General features: G+C 36.3%; 3 protein-coding genes across 4 annotated transcripts; 2 read left to right on the plus strand and 1 right to left on the minus strand.

Moving 5' to 3' along the window:
• Positions 1-1,096: 1,096 nt before the first annotated feature.
• Positions 1,097-3,219, plus strand: ndufa1 (NADH:ubiquinone oxidoreductase subunit A1). The gene is made up of 3 exons (XM_038289557.1): positions 1,097-1,358; positions 1,438-1,527; positions 3,095-3,219. Exons 1-3 carry the CDS (start codon positions 1,257-1,259, stop codon positions 3,113-3,115), a joined length of 213 nt encoding a protein of 70 aa, XP_038145485.1. The 5' UTR covers positions 1,097-1,256; the 3' UTR covers positions 3,116-3,219.
• Positions 3,220-3,421: 202 nt separating this feature from the next.
• Positions 3,422-7,259, minus strand: LOC119786297 (NFKB activating protein). The gene is made up of 8 exons (XM_038289556.1): positions 6,712-7,259; positions 6,250-6,330; positions 6,110-6,174; positions 5,886-5,981; positions 5,762-5,801; positions 5,482-5,673; positions 5,201-5,350; positions 3,422-3,943 (listed from the first exon to the last, which is right to left on the minus strand). Exons 1-8 carry the CDS (start codon positions 7,113-7,115, stop codon positions 3,769-3,771), a joined length of 1,203 nt encoding a protein of 400 aa, XP_038145484.1. The 5' UTR covers positions 7,116-7,259; the 3' UTR covers positions 3,422-3,768.
• A 1,162-nt stretch (positions 7,260-8,421) lies between these two features.
• zbtb33 (zinc finger and BTB domain containing 33) lies at positions 8,422-13,236 on the plus strand. 2 transcript variants are annotated; one of them, XM_038289481.1, is made up of 2 exons: positions 8,422-8,490; positions 9,562-13,236. In XM_038289481.1, the coding sequence occupies exon 2, from the start codon at positions 9,564-9,566 to the stop codon at positions 11,388-11,390; it is 1,827 nt and encodes a 608-aa protein (XP_038145409.1). In that variant the 5' UTR covers positions 8,422-8,490; positions 9,562-9,563; the 3' UTR covers positions 11,391-13,236. The 2 variants fall into 2 exon arrangements, with proteins under 2 accessions (XP_038145409.1, XP_038145410.1); XM_038289482.1 differs by lacking the exon at positions 8,422-8,490 and adding an exon at positions 8,629-8,838.
• The last annotated feature ends 63 nt before the right edge of the window (positions 13,237-13,299 follow it).

The following is a 13,299-nucleotide window of genomic DNA, read 5'->3' on the forward strand; positions in this document are numbered from 1 at the left end:
TTTCAAAAATGGAAACACAAGGCATTATTGATAAGCATTTCAGTATTTCAGTCAGGTATTCGTATGATTCGATACATTTAAAAGATTTCAAATATAACATGAATTCAGATAAAAAAAAACTTTAAAGATTAGGGATGATCTTAACACTTTTTGTTTATGAATAAAGAATTATGCTAAACACAAAATAAGGTTACAAAAGAGTTCTATTGTTTTGTTTTTCAATAATATCCCAACAGTGACCATATCTCTATAAATATATTCAGGAAGTGCAATTTTTTTATTTCATCCATGTTTCTAAGCAATTCCAAAATGTTTTGGTTTAATTGCATTCATAGAAGACATGGTCAATTGTTTCTATATCACTTTCACAGAATGAGCATTTATTGATATCAATATTAACATTAATTCTTAGCAGTTCTTTTGAGGGGTAAATTGCATTTAAAATTTTAAAGTGGGTTTCTTTAGCTTTTGGTTGTATGGGGGGTTTTAGATAAAGAGTTCTCAGTGTTTGAATTTATTTTTTCTCAAATTTGCAAAGAAGGTTATTTTTATTTATTTTCCCAGGGAACAAAGTTTCGTTTAGGCAGTTCCTAATTGTATGGTTATTGATTTTTTTGGTCAGTGATTGATGTGGCGTTAATAGATAAATTTGAATAATTTACTATGTATCGCTAGAAATTTATGACTGACATTTTCATCTACATTTTCCTGGTCACTCTGGTTTTAAAATATATAGTGTTTTTATATTGATTAAATTTAGCAAGTTTTGGTGTGATAGTGTTGTTCTCAAGCCGAAAACAAAAACTTCTTTGAACGAAGGACGCTCTTGATGCTTTTACTTTCTTCTTCTTCTTCTTTGACATTTTTTGGCGGTTGGCAAACAACAGATAGATGCATTTCCGCCATCTACTGGAATGGAGTGTGGACCAGAATGGCTCTCAGGAATTAAATTCTATTATATAAATGTGTTATTTTTAGATATCGAAATACTATACTGTAAATATTACTATCTGAATAACTTCTAAGTAATTGAACTAAATCTAATTTAACTTTTACTTTACTCAAATTTTGAATTATGCTTTTACTTTGAAAACGCTTGAACTGGAAATTCTTCCCTCTCGTCACGGAAGTCAGGTCAGAGCGGTCGACATTTTCTTAGCAGCGTTAGCATAATACGAAGCTTTTTGCCAATTTTAGGGACAACTTTGTTGTCCTCGCTGCTTGTTAAATACTCCTGGCAGTACCAGCGACTAAACATGTGGTATGAAATCCTTCCCAGCCTCGGTATAATGACCGTGTGTCTAATTATTCCGGGGATTGTGACTGCAAACGTCCACAAGTTCACCAACGGTGGAAAGGTGAAAGACGGCGACCTAACAACCTGTTTATTTCTGGTCTAAATGCTCTGACTGAGGCTGTCTGTTTTATCCCCTGCAGGAGAAAAGGGTCGCCCGGATTCCGTGGCAGTGGTACCTGATGCAGAGAGACAGTAGAGTGTCAGGAACGGGTGAGCACTTCCAGTCCAAGGTGAGTCTGCTTCAAATACCAACAGATCGTTCCCAATAATATTAATTATATATATATATATATATATATATATATATATAGTTATGAAATCTTAGACAGTGGTTTAAAATAAATGTCCAAGTTAAATGAAGAGGAAGATAATTCTAGCACATGAAAGTGTAAAAGTAAATGAAAAAGCAGATATATTAGCAAAAATGGCTTTAGAGGGAACAATAATCATTACAATTTCTTTTAGGAAGGGGGAAGGAAAATCACTTATTAAGAGTGAAGAAATGGAAAAATGGCCAAAGAGGTGGAATGAAGATAAGACAGGAAGAGGATTATAAAAGATTCAAAAATCAGTATTAAATAAATAAAAGGAAGATATTTGGAATGCTTTGCCTGAAAATGTATTTGTAGTTCAGTTGGAGAACTCAGCTTTTTGTTAAATGTGACTATAATCTTAAACTGTAAAATTGGCAACTTTTGACAGGCAAGCTCTGCTGGCATGGAAGATGCTGTACAAACATTGCTCACCTACTAACTATTATATCTATAGAGTAACGGGAATATTCAATATAAAAACAGATCTTTGTATATCACAAAACTGGGTCATATTAGTTTTGTTTTAGTTTCACAAATTATGAAATCTGATGATCAAATATTGCTTTTCAAAAAAATATATTTCTAGATTTGATGATGCTGTTACACCGAAGGGAAATGTTTTACTGCCACTCCAGAGGTTTTTATAGCAGCTTCTGTGAACAATATGTTTTCTGTAAAATGTAGATGTTGCAAACAATCAAATGTTCAAATAAGATCTATTTTTGTAAATGTAATGTTTCCTTCTGCTAAAATGTTTCGGTCCTCTTGTTTAAGGACATTTATTGAAAACAAAACTTGGTCGATTAGATGATAAAAATCAAAGAAGTATCTTATATAATTATACACAAGATATATCCAGCAAAAAACACATTCCAGGGATTTAATTTTGATATTGATAACTCCTGTACTGTAAATACAAAAAAAAAAACTCCTCACTAATCAAAGAACGATACTTCCTGGCTATTTTATTTGAACAGGTTAAACCAGATATTAACTTACTCAGACCAACTAAAGTGACACTGTTTATTAGATTTAGTGAGGATCGTTAGAAATATTCTATATGCTACAGGTCAGAGTAATGAGAGATCTTTTGAGATATTAAAACTGAGGTGTTTGGACGAAAAAATATACAGTCCATGTTTTAAGGTACGGCGGTGATACCATCATGTTATGGGGGTGTTTTGCAGCATGAGTGGCCAATTCATTGGAAAAAAAAACTTTGAAATCATTAGGATCATCAAAGCTGTCATGAAATAATCATTTACTTTTCTCCTGTACAAATAGAATCAGATGCTAACATCTGCATTGTTGGAATTAATCCACTCTAGACTCCAGCTTTAGGTTTTACCAAAAAAGACAAACACATCAGCTGCAGTTGGAGCTGGAGAGAATTTAGTCAAATCAGTCTGAAGAATGAGAACGTGTGTTTTCCTATAAACAACCTTATGTCCCATAACAGCTTTGTTTTTGTTTCCCCCCACAGGGGCTGGAGAACATTAATTGAAGAGGATCATGCAGAGCCGAAATGTCGATGTTGTAAATTAAATGTATGAACATTGTTTTTCTTTTGAAATCAGTTGTGATTAAATAAACTGTTCCACACTGGAAGAGTTTGAATGCTGTTATCTTTTACCTATTACTTTGGGTTTATCACAATTAGCTCTTTAAATTAAACTTCTGTTAGATGAATCAACATTTTACTTTTTCTGCTGAAATATAAAAAAAGGCTTTAAAGTCTAATACACAAAGAAACAAGCATTTACTTCATCCATAAACAATTCCTTCTGTGTACTAGTTAGTAAAACCACACTTTCTTGTTAAGTAGATCTTTTATTAAACCAAAGTTTTTTTTGTTTTTTTTTAAACAACTAAAACATTTACAAAAAATTTTTACTTTTTTTTTTATTTATACTAAGGAATTTTTGACATTTCCTTAGCATAATGTCACTGAAAACAGTTGTAAAGAGAAACAGGTCTTTTATTTTTTTATATTAATGTGGATTTTGAATAACCCAAAAAATAAAAGAACTTCAATATTTCTTTTTTTCTTTTATGCTTAAAATTGTCCCTCACTTCAATGAGACTGAGAAATAAGAGTCAACACTTAAAGCCACCAGACAAAGCAGGTCCTTCCAGCAGCAGGGAACAATAGAGCAGTCATTTCTCCTCCTTGCCTTTGGTTTTTCTATACACCATCTCTCTGAAACTCGACAGGATCTTGCTCTCCCTCTTCCTCCTCTCCTCCTGGTTGAAGGAGGCCAGAGCTCTCTTTTCATCTGCGCTGTAGATCTGGTTTTCCTTTCTCAGACGCACAGCCTCCATACGCCGATGTCTGTGGGGGGGAACAGATCATCTATCAGTGTTACGGAGAAAACTAACAAGAATAGCTGCAATAAAGAACCAGTTTGGTTTAAGGGGGGAAATGTACACCAAAATTATCTATATTTAATAAATTTGAAGACCAGTGGATAGAAAACGTCAACTTCCAGCGAATGTTTGAGAAAATCTTAAGTTTTCCTCATTGACTTGTAAATAATAGCAAGAAACTGTTTTTAAATTCCAGGTTCTTTTCAAAAGGTCCTCCAGGTATTTCAGTCTCTAATCCCAGGGAATCAGGTGAAGTAGCACCAACCTTTAAGGGTAGTTTCATTTCCAATTTAAATAATTTCTCTCAGAAAAGATGCAAAGCACATGTCCCAAATCCTTTTTCATAATATCTTTTTGTAATTTCCCTGTTCTGTTAGCAGATTCACACCAAAAAATTCTAATTATCTGTAAAGGAGTGTGCAAGAACCTCACATTTCTCTTCATTTCACCCACTGTTGGTTAATTTCTGCCAAGAATTAAATTTCTAGGTCATAGTAATTCCTGTAAAACATTACAAATTTATTAAAAAAAATTTTTTTTTTTTAGATGAATATTGACTGATAAAATATGCCTTGCAAAGGTTCAGTCTTCGGCCCTCTAATCTGAGGAAGAACTCTTTCATAGCATTTTCCCACACATGGCTTTTAGGGTGTTTCTGTCACCTTTGCTAATCTGAAAAAATATATCCCCACAGCATGATGCAGCCACTGCCATCATGCTGGGTTCTTGGTGTAATGTGAAATGGCTAACCAATACTGATACTTTTGTAAAGATGTCTATGACACAAGGGCTGGAACAATCAAATAAATTGATTATTGAAATGATCGTTTAGTAATTGATTAATCGTTAACTGGGGTATAGAGCCACTAAAGAATGCTTTTAGCTGACAGAGCAAACCACCTATTGCAGAAATTATATCAAAATTGTAAAAGAAAACATATAAACATCTTGTATTTAAGATCAGAAACTGTCAATATGCTCTATTCAGAACTCAAGTGGAAAAGTTTTAGTTTCACCTCGTTTGATTTAGTTAAAATCTCCTTCAATAAATCTTTGGCTATTCAATTATTAATTGAAATAATAATTGACAGATGAATTGATTTGTAAAATACTAATTAGTTGCAGCCCTATAGGACATACAAACCAACCCTTTTGTTGTGTATAGCGTAGATTATGTCTTGTTTTTTTACTATTTATACTCTGACTTCTGAGCTGTGCCCACCTGCTGCCGCTCATGACGTAACCGGACTTCTCAAAGTTTGCGATCTCATTGCTGGTGAGGCCGATTTCTCCTCTTCTTGGGATTCGTTTGCCAGCTTTCACGTACTCTGCCATAGCAGCACCTTCACCCGGCAACAGCGCATGACCAAAACTGGGGGAAGACAAAACGTAAGGCCATCAGACAAACACATGACTGACAAAACGTGGTTGAAATATAATAATCTTCAGGGTTTCCAAAAAAAAAGCTTCTTAAAGATCTAGAGAAAATCTAAAGAGACTCACTCAAGCGGTTTGTCATCCTGCGACATGTGAGTGAGCGGAGCCTCTGGACCAACAATGTTTTCATCGGTTCCAGTTTTCTCCACCCACATCAGTCCGCCGGTCTCTTCTTCCTCTTCTTCTGACTCCTCGCTGCTTGAGTCACTGGACTCTTTCTGGTTCTTCTTGGACTTCTTCTTCTTGGACTTCTTAGACCTGCAACACAATTAAGAGATTTTAATCAAACACAACTAAAATGAACTGGAGAATTAAGCTGGTTGATGGCTGCCATATCAGAACTTACTTCTTACTCTTCTTCTTTTTTTTCTTCTTCTTTACTTCTTCTGTTTTAGAAAAAAAAAAAAAAACACAATTTAGCTAAACAAAAAAAGAAAAGAAAAAAGTACATTCAATTCAAAATGTCTCACCCTCTGAATCGGATTCCAACTCGCGGTCCTCTGGGTGTTTTTTGGTTTTATTTTTCTTTGACTTCTTTTTCTTCTTCTTTTTCTTCTTCTTTTCCTCTGTTAACCACAAATAAGATTGCATAGAAGAGGTAAAAAAAAGTGCAAATGCTGCAAATCTAAGTGAAAATACCGTTTCTTTCCACCATATATTCACTGCCACTGATTTTTTGTCAGAATCTACCCACCTTCTGAGCTCAAATCTGAGCTGCTGTTTTTCTCGTCTTCTTCAACTGGTGTAAATTCATCAGAGCTGATGGCGAGAGAAGGCATAATTAACAGCAGCAACGTAAAGCCAACCCATCTATTTAGTGGATTCTTCACTTACTCTGGTTCTTTCACTCTTGGAGAATATCCCCAGACTTCAGGACAACCAAGCTCACCAATCCTCTCCCGTTCCTGCAGACGCCTGCAGCACAAAACCCAGATACTTGGGTCAACTGGTCACATACTAATCCTAAAATAAATCAATAGTTATTTAAATATAAATTGTAAGGTATGCTCCTTAAAATTACAAGAAAACTGGTCTTAAATGTTTCGCAATATGTAAAAAATATTACAAGAGTTCCTCATTCTAAAACAGGTGGGGAAAAAATACTTTTCCACCATAATCTTTCTCTTTTGTTCAGATGTAACTTTATAATGCAACTTTAAAGTCACTATTGAGAGATAAATAGTCATCCTACAATCAGACTGCTATATATAACTATATTAGTCTGAGCACAACCGCTGCACAGTAAAACATGGTGGTGGCTGCATTATGCTGTGGGGATTCTTTATTAATTGTTACCTGGCAATAAAAGCCTCCTGCCTCTGCCTCTGAACATCGTCCCTCTGCTGCTGGTAATAATAGTCATCTTTGAACCCTCCATGTTTTCCGTCCCGCTGCTCGGACCAGTGGCTGTGGTTGCTGCCGTTGTTGTGTCGTTCTCTGGACCTGGATCTGGACCGGCTCAGACCGGGACTCCCGATGCGGATTCTTCTGATATTTCTCGCCTCTTTAAATCGACGCTCCCGTTCCTCTTGCTCCCTCTCTTTGTTGCGGGGTTTCGGGAGTTTGGGCCCGAAGCTGTCCGGAGACAAGCTGTGGTCTCTGCTGCGATTTCGGCTGCGGGATCGTGTCCGGGGTCTCCGGGCCCGAGGACTCCGGGAGCCCCTGTCCCCGTCGGAGCTCGACCGATCAGAGAGAGGCATTCCCTCTAATATCTGTGACCTTACTGCCTAATGCAGTTTAACACAGCTAGAGGGTACGGTAAAGTATGTTGCTAACGATTCTAATACGTAATTAAAAACAGGAAAAGAAATTGTGTCCAACGCTTAAACAGGTCCGTCTATCTACCAAATCCACAGAGCGACAGTTCCGGAAGGGGACTAAAGTTCCAAAAGCTGAATTTAGCAGATTACTTAAAACCTTACCAAAACAATCTATTAATCAGATTAAAAATATAATAACATATTATCCAATGACCCCAGAACTAACCAATTTATCAATAATGGAACATCAATCACTGACCAAAAATCCAATAACAATAAATAAAAATAACTTTCTTTGCGAATTTGAGAAAAAAAAATCGATTGAAACACTGAGGACTCTTAATATAAAGCTCCTCATACAACGAAAAGCTAAAGATACTCACTTTAAATTTTTAAATGCAATTTACTCCTCAAAAGAACTACTAAGAATTCGTTTTAATATTGATGACAATAAATGCTCATTCTGTGAAAGTGATATAGAAACAATTGTCTTCTATGAATCCAATCAAACCATAACATTTTGGAATTGCTTAGAAACATGGATCAAATCGAAAATTGCACTTCCTGAATCTATTTCTAGAGATATGGTAACTTTTGGAATATTATTGAAAAACAAATCAATAACCTTATTTTGTGTTTAGCTAAATTCTTTATTCATAAACAAAGAGTGTTGATATCATCCCCAATCTTTTTTTTAAACTGATTTCAAGTTATATTTGAAATCTCTTAAATATCGAATCATACAAATACCTGACTGAAACACTGATGATCATCATCCTAACATGAATCCTCTTGTTGCCATTTTAATAATTATTTCATTATTATCAGCCATTCCTTTTATTTATTTATATTTTTTTGTTGCCTTGTGCTTCCATTTTTAAAATCTGCCTCTACTATGCCTTCCACATATTTGTACTCTTGCTATTTCCTTACTTGTTTGTATTTACTTTGTTTAAATAAAGTAAAAATAAAAAATAAAAAAAAAAAGGATAATTTAAATAATGATTTGCTTTTGTGGCTGTGAAAAGAGATTTACGTTTATTCTAAAAAAGATTTGTCGGATGACTCATTAATAACATATTATCACAAAGATATCACAGCCATATTGGTCAGTCAGTTGCTTTGTGAAACATTACATAGATAGATTGTACCTTTTTTCATATGTAATAGCACGGTTATAATGCATTTTTTTCCTAAAGCCAGTTAAATTTAAAAAGCACGGATTTGATACCTTTACTCTGAAAGTCTTCAATTAATTTCCGGTGACGCAGCTGACTGTAGGGTAGTTCCGGTTTGCTGTCTTTCTGCGAAGAAGGTAATTATTTACCCGCTAGCTTTTGTGTCTACCTTCAGGTTTAGATTTAGCTCCATCATTTAAGTTGCAAGTAAATATCCAAGTGTCACTTTGTGTGTTATAAGTTCACCCTCTACGTCATTTATTTGCCCGTATTTTTGTAATAAATCCTCCCATGCTAACAGAATGCTAGCCAACAGGCCGCACTTCCTCTTCGTTAGATAGAAGACATCTTTACCTTTGTTAGCATACTAACTGCACCGGTCGACTATTTAGCTACTAATATGTTAAAAACTAGTAACATAATGTTTATTTAAGCAGCATAGACGTGCTTTAACAAAAGAGCATTCAAGTTTTTAAAGATAAAATGTATAAATTCTCTTTTTATCGTTAAATATGTGCTGTAATTTGGTAACCATTTGATTAAACAGGAATATTGTAACGGTTTAAATCAGTTACTTGTCACTTTTTAAATAATAATTCTTAGTGAGTATGTATATGGTCAGAAGTAGCTAATTTAAATTCCTTTTCCTATACCTTAAATGTATGTATGTTCATATATTTTGTCAGGCTTGTTCATCATGGTAACATGGTTGCATATCTCCACCCTGGACTGTTGTTAAATCATATGTGTAAATTCTATGTAATAGACAACATCAAATTAGCTTTGCTGGAATGATATAGTAGTAATACCTTCCAAAGATAAATGGGCAGAAAAGATGTTTAGTAAAGCTGGCAGACACACATAGTTCCACAAAGGATCACTCTTTTTTTTTTATTTGTGTCCAGTTTTTTTTTTCTCTGGACTTCAGCATTAAGTACTACTTTATTTTAGTAAAATTTAAGTATAATACTTTTAAGTTAGTTGTTGGATCGTGAAAAGAACAACTGAGCGTTTTTCTTGATCTCTGGAGGTATCTTCATATAATCCAACCTGAACAAACAGAAGCTCTTCAGGTTTTTTGTTTATTAAATTCCTGCATAGTGAGTGAGGTGTATTTAGTTATGATAAACTGACAGATTGACCTAACTATATACGCAGGATGGATTCTAAGTGTTTCCCTGTTTTGATTGTCTGTTCTCTTCCTGCAGCCATGCCAGGCTTAAAGCTGATATCTGCGACTGACACGCAGTATTCGGCAGCTCTTCTGAAGTCCCTGAATGAGCAGCGAAGCCTTGGATTGTTTTGTGATGTCACCATCATTATACAGGACAAAAAATTCAGAGCGCACAAAACAATTCTGTCCGCCTCTAGCACGTACTTTCACCAGCTCTTTGATGTCGCTGGACAAGTGATCGAGCTTAACTTCATCAAGCCAGAAATCTTTGAACATGTCCTCAACTACATCTACAGCTCCAAAATTATCCGCATCCGGTCTGACATGCTTGAGGAGCTCATAAAAGCTGGAAAGATACTGGGAGTGAAGTTTATTTCTAACTTGCATTCTCCACTTTCACAAGTGAAAGGTTTGCAAGGTTTGTCGCAGGAGTTGGGAAACAAAGGCAGCTCTTCTTCGGAAATCATGCCTGTGATTGCTGAGTCTTTCTCCATTTCTGCAGAGGAATTTAACCAGGCGAAGAAACCTGCAGCTGATGAGGAGGACTTGGACGATGTTGTGTTTGTTTCGCATACAGATGCTCAAAGCAGAGCAGCAAGTCGGAGAGCCGATCCCTCTGAAATAATTGATTTGGACAAAGTGGATTCAGAAAGCGTTGGAACCAGGCAGAGTGAAGATTCAAATCATGCAGTAAAAACAGCAGCTGTCCTGAGAACCAATGGTGCCAAGTATCCTAGCATCACTGGACAAGTGAACAGTCCTCTAAACAATCCAGACAGCAGCTCCAGTAACTTATCACCTAGGGTGTCCTCTGGGAGTGTCCCCACAACACCTTCCCAATCCCACAGCCTCACCCCTCAGACGACAAGTGCTTCCCAGACATTTGAAACTAGCGAGATGTTGGGGGTTCACAAAAAGCAAGTGGCAACATCTCAGCATTCGGATTTCAAGATAAGGCTCATGGACGTTTCTGAAATTTCATCTATCACTGCTGACAACCTCAAGGGAAGTACAGAAGCAAAACAGACGGTGACCCTGGACACAGGCACACAGATCGATTCTCTTTCATCGGGTTGTAAAGTGTACGCTAACATCGGAGAGGACACCTACGACATTGTCCAAATGAAAGAAGATCCAGGAGAAGGAGGCTCTAAACCCAAAGTGAAAAGAGCGTTGATGGCAACGCCCAAAAAACCCTTTGATGACATGCCGTTGTCGCCATTGGAAGGTCCAAAGAAAAAGAAGAACACCATGGAACTAGAGGATCACTATGAGGTGGTCATGGATGGAAAGACTTTTTATGTTTGCGCCGTGTGTAGACGCCCGTACGTGTGCATCACTAGCCTGCGTCGTCACTTCAACACTCACTCATGGGAAAAGAAGTACCCATGTCGGTTCTGCAACAAGGTTTTCGCCCTGGCAGAATACAGAACTAAACACGAAGTGACCCACACTGGTGAAAGGAGGTACCAGTGCCTGATCTGTAATGAAATGTTTGTAAATTACCAGGTTCTCTCCAACCACTGCAAGCAGGCCCACAATCAGGATGCATGCGGGAGGAAGGAGAAAGATGACGGAGGCAACAAATTGTACCGCCTGCTGCCATGTAGATCAAATAAGAAAAAGTCATGGGTGACCAACCTACAGGACTCGCCACTCATTTCTGATGATGGTAGCATGTTGGAAATGACCTCTGCAGACACGGAGGCCATCCACTCACCATCCCAGAACAGGATGTTGAGCTGGGACGACATCTTCACCGAGCCGGGTGCTCACATGAGACCAGACTCTCACACACAGCCAATATCAGCCATGAGCTCTCCTCTAGATGGAGCCACTGAGTTTGAATATATCACATCATAGACCTCAGTCAGTCCTCCTATCCTGTGCCTTCTTGGTTATTCTTCTATTTTAGTCCTCATTTTCAACTTATCTGAAGACAAAATCTAAACCCTCAGCATATAAAGGCTCTTAGCAAGGTCTTCATGTTATGAAATTAACAAGATTTGAATGGTTAAACTTTTATTATAAATGTTATACATTGCCCCACAGTTTGTCACTAATGCTTGCAGATTGTCGTAACAGACGAGTCTACTAGAATTTATAAAGCCTCTTTCATACCAGAATGTGCACATTCTCTTGTCTCTAAAAGTGAAGACTTTTTTTTTTTTTTTTGCCTTTAAAAAAATCAGTGATGAAATTTGTTGTATATCTATTATAGCAGCTATGGACATTCAACAGGAAAAGATCTGTTAAGTCATTGCTTTTAGTTGATTTGATAATGGGACCTTTTATTTATGTATAGATATAATATCCATCCATTTTCTGACACGCTTTATCCCAAGCGGGGCCATGAGCTTGGCCAGCTGTCTACGGGGGAGAGGCGGGGTTTACCCTGGACAGGTCCCCAGTCTGTCACAGGGCAACACAGAGACAACCATTCTCAGCTAAGGAGAATTCAGAGAAGCCTAATTACCTTACAGTCATGTTTTTGGACTGTGGGAGGAAGCTGGAGTACCCAGAGAGAACCCGCACACGCACAACATGCAAATTCCATGCAGAAAAGACCCCGGGCCGGGAATCGAACCCGCAACATTCTTGCTGCAAGGCAGCAGTGCTACCCAATGAGCACCCCCATAAATATAAATAACATACTATCTAATAATATATATATAATAATCTATATATATAATATATATATTATAATAGGGCTGAAAAAATTTATCGGATTGTGATTAATCGGTTATTGAAATAATAGTCAACTAATTTAGTAATCAATTAATTGTTAACTGGAGTGTAGAGACTCTAACATGTCTTTAGCTGAGAGCACTTAGAGCAGCAATTATACAAAAATTAAAACAGTTATATTTAAACATGTTGCATTTAAGATAAACATCTTCGTCTGTCAATATCCGCTATCCAGAATTTCTCAAGTGGAAATGTTTCAGTTTCACCTGGTTTGATTTCACAAAAAGTCTCTTTTAAGAAACCTCTGGTTATCCCATTATTAATCGAAAAAATGATCGACAGATTAATCGATTTGCAAAATAATCATTAGTTGCAGCCCTAATATATATATATATAATGTTAAATTTCCTGACTACTCAAAGGTGGGATGTCTCATGCAGGCTGATCAAGTCACATTTCATCGATCAGGAACAGGGTGATCTGTTTTATTAATATGAGCCATTCATTTATTAAACCGTGCTTTGTTTTCTGATGGCGTCTATATTCGACTACTTTTTTTTCATAAAAAACTATAAAATGCAAGTAATGGAATGCAATAAGATTTTCGAAATATTGAAACTGTCTTCAATAAAATAGTCCAGCTGTTAATATTAGCAGTTTTCTCTGATTATGTTTTTTATTATTTTAATGTTAATTTTTTTGTAAATTATATTTTTTTATTGTGTCTTTGGGGCCGAACATTTGTACAGTCCTAAAAGTGGTTTTTAAAAAACAGTATGCTGGTTGAATTACTTACATGTTAACTGGATTTTTTTTTATGTTAACGTAAAGGTAGGGATACTAACTGGTTTGTTAGTACTTAGCACTTAAATCAGGGGTTGTTGTTTTTTCCTTTGTTTTACATGTCAGAAAGTAGAACATGCTTTTTGCAGGTAAAGGTAGAGCTAATGCTTGAATCTACACTCATGTTATCAGATTAAATGCTACAAATTGGTTTTTAATAAACGTATAAACAACAATATTTGGTGTCCTGTTTTATTCTCTAACGTGCCTCCTATGTGTCTTCCTGGTGAAGTGGTTAAAG

This window comes from Cyprinodon tularosa, unplaced genomic scaffold, assembly GCF_016077235.1.
Source record: "Cyprinodon tularosa strain WSP-4 unplaced genomic scaffold, ASM1607723v1 ctg27, whole genome shotgun sequence".
Classification (NCBI taxonomy): Eukaryota; Metazoa; Chordata; class Actinopteri; order Cyprinodontiformes; family Cyprinodontidae; genus Cyprinodon; species Cyprinodon tularosa.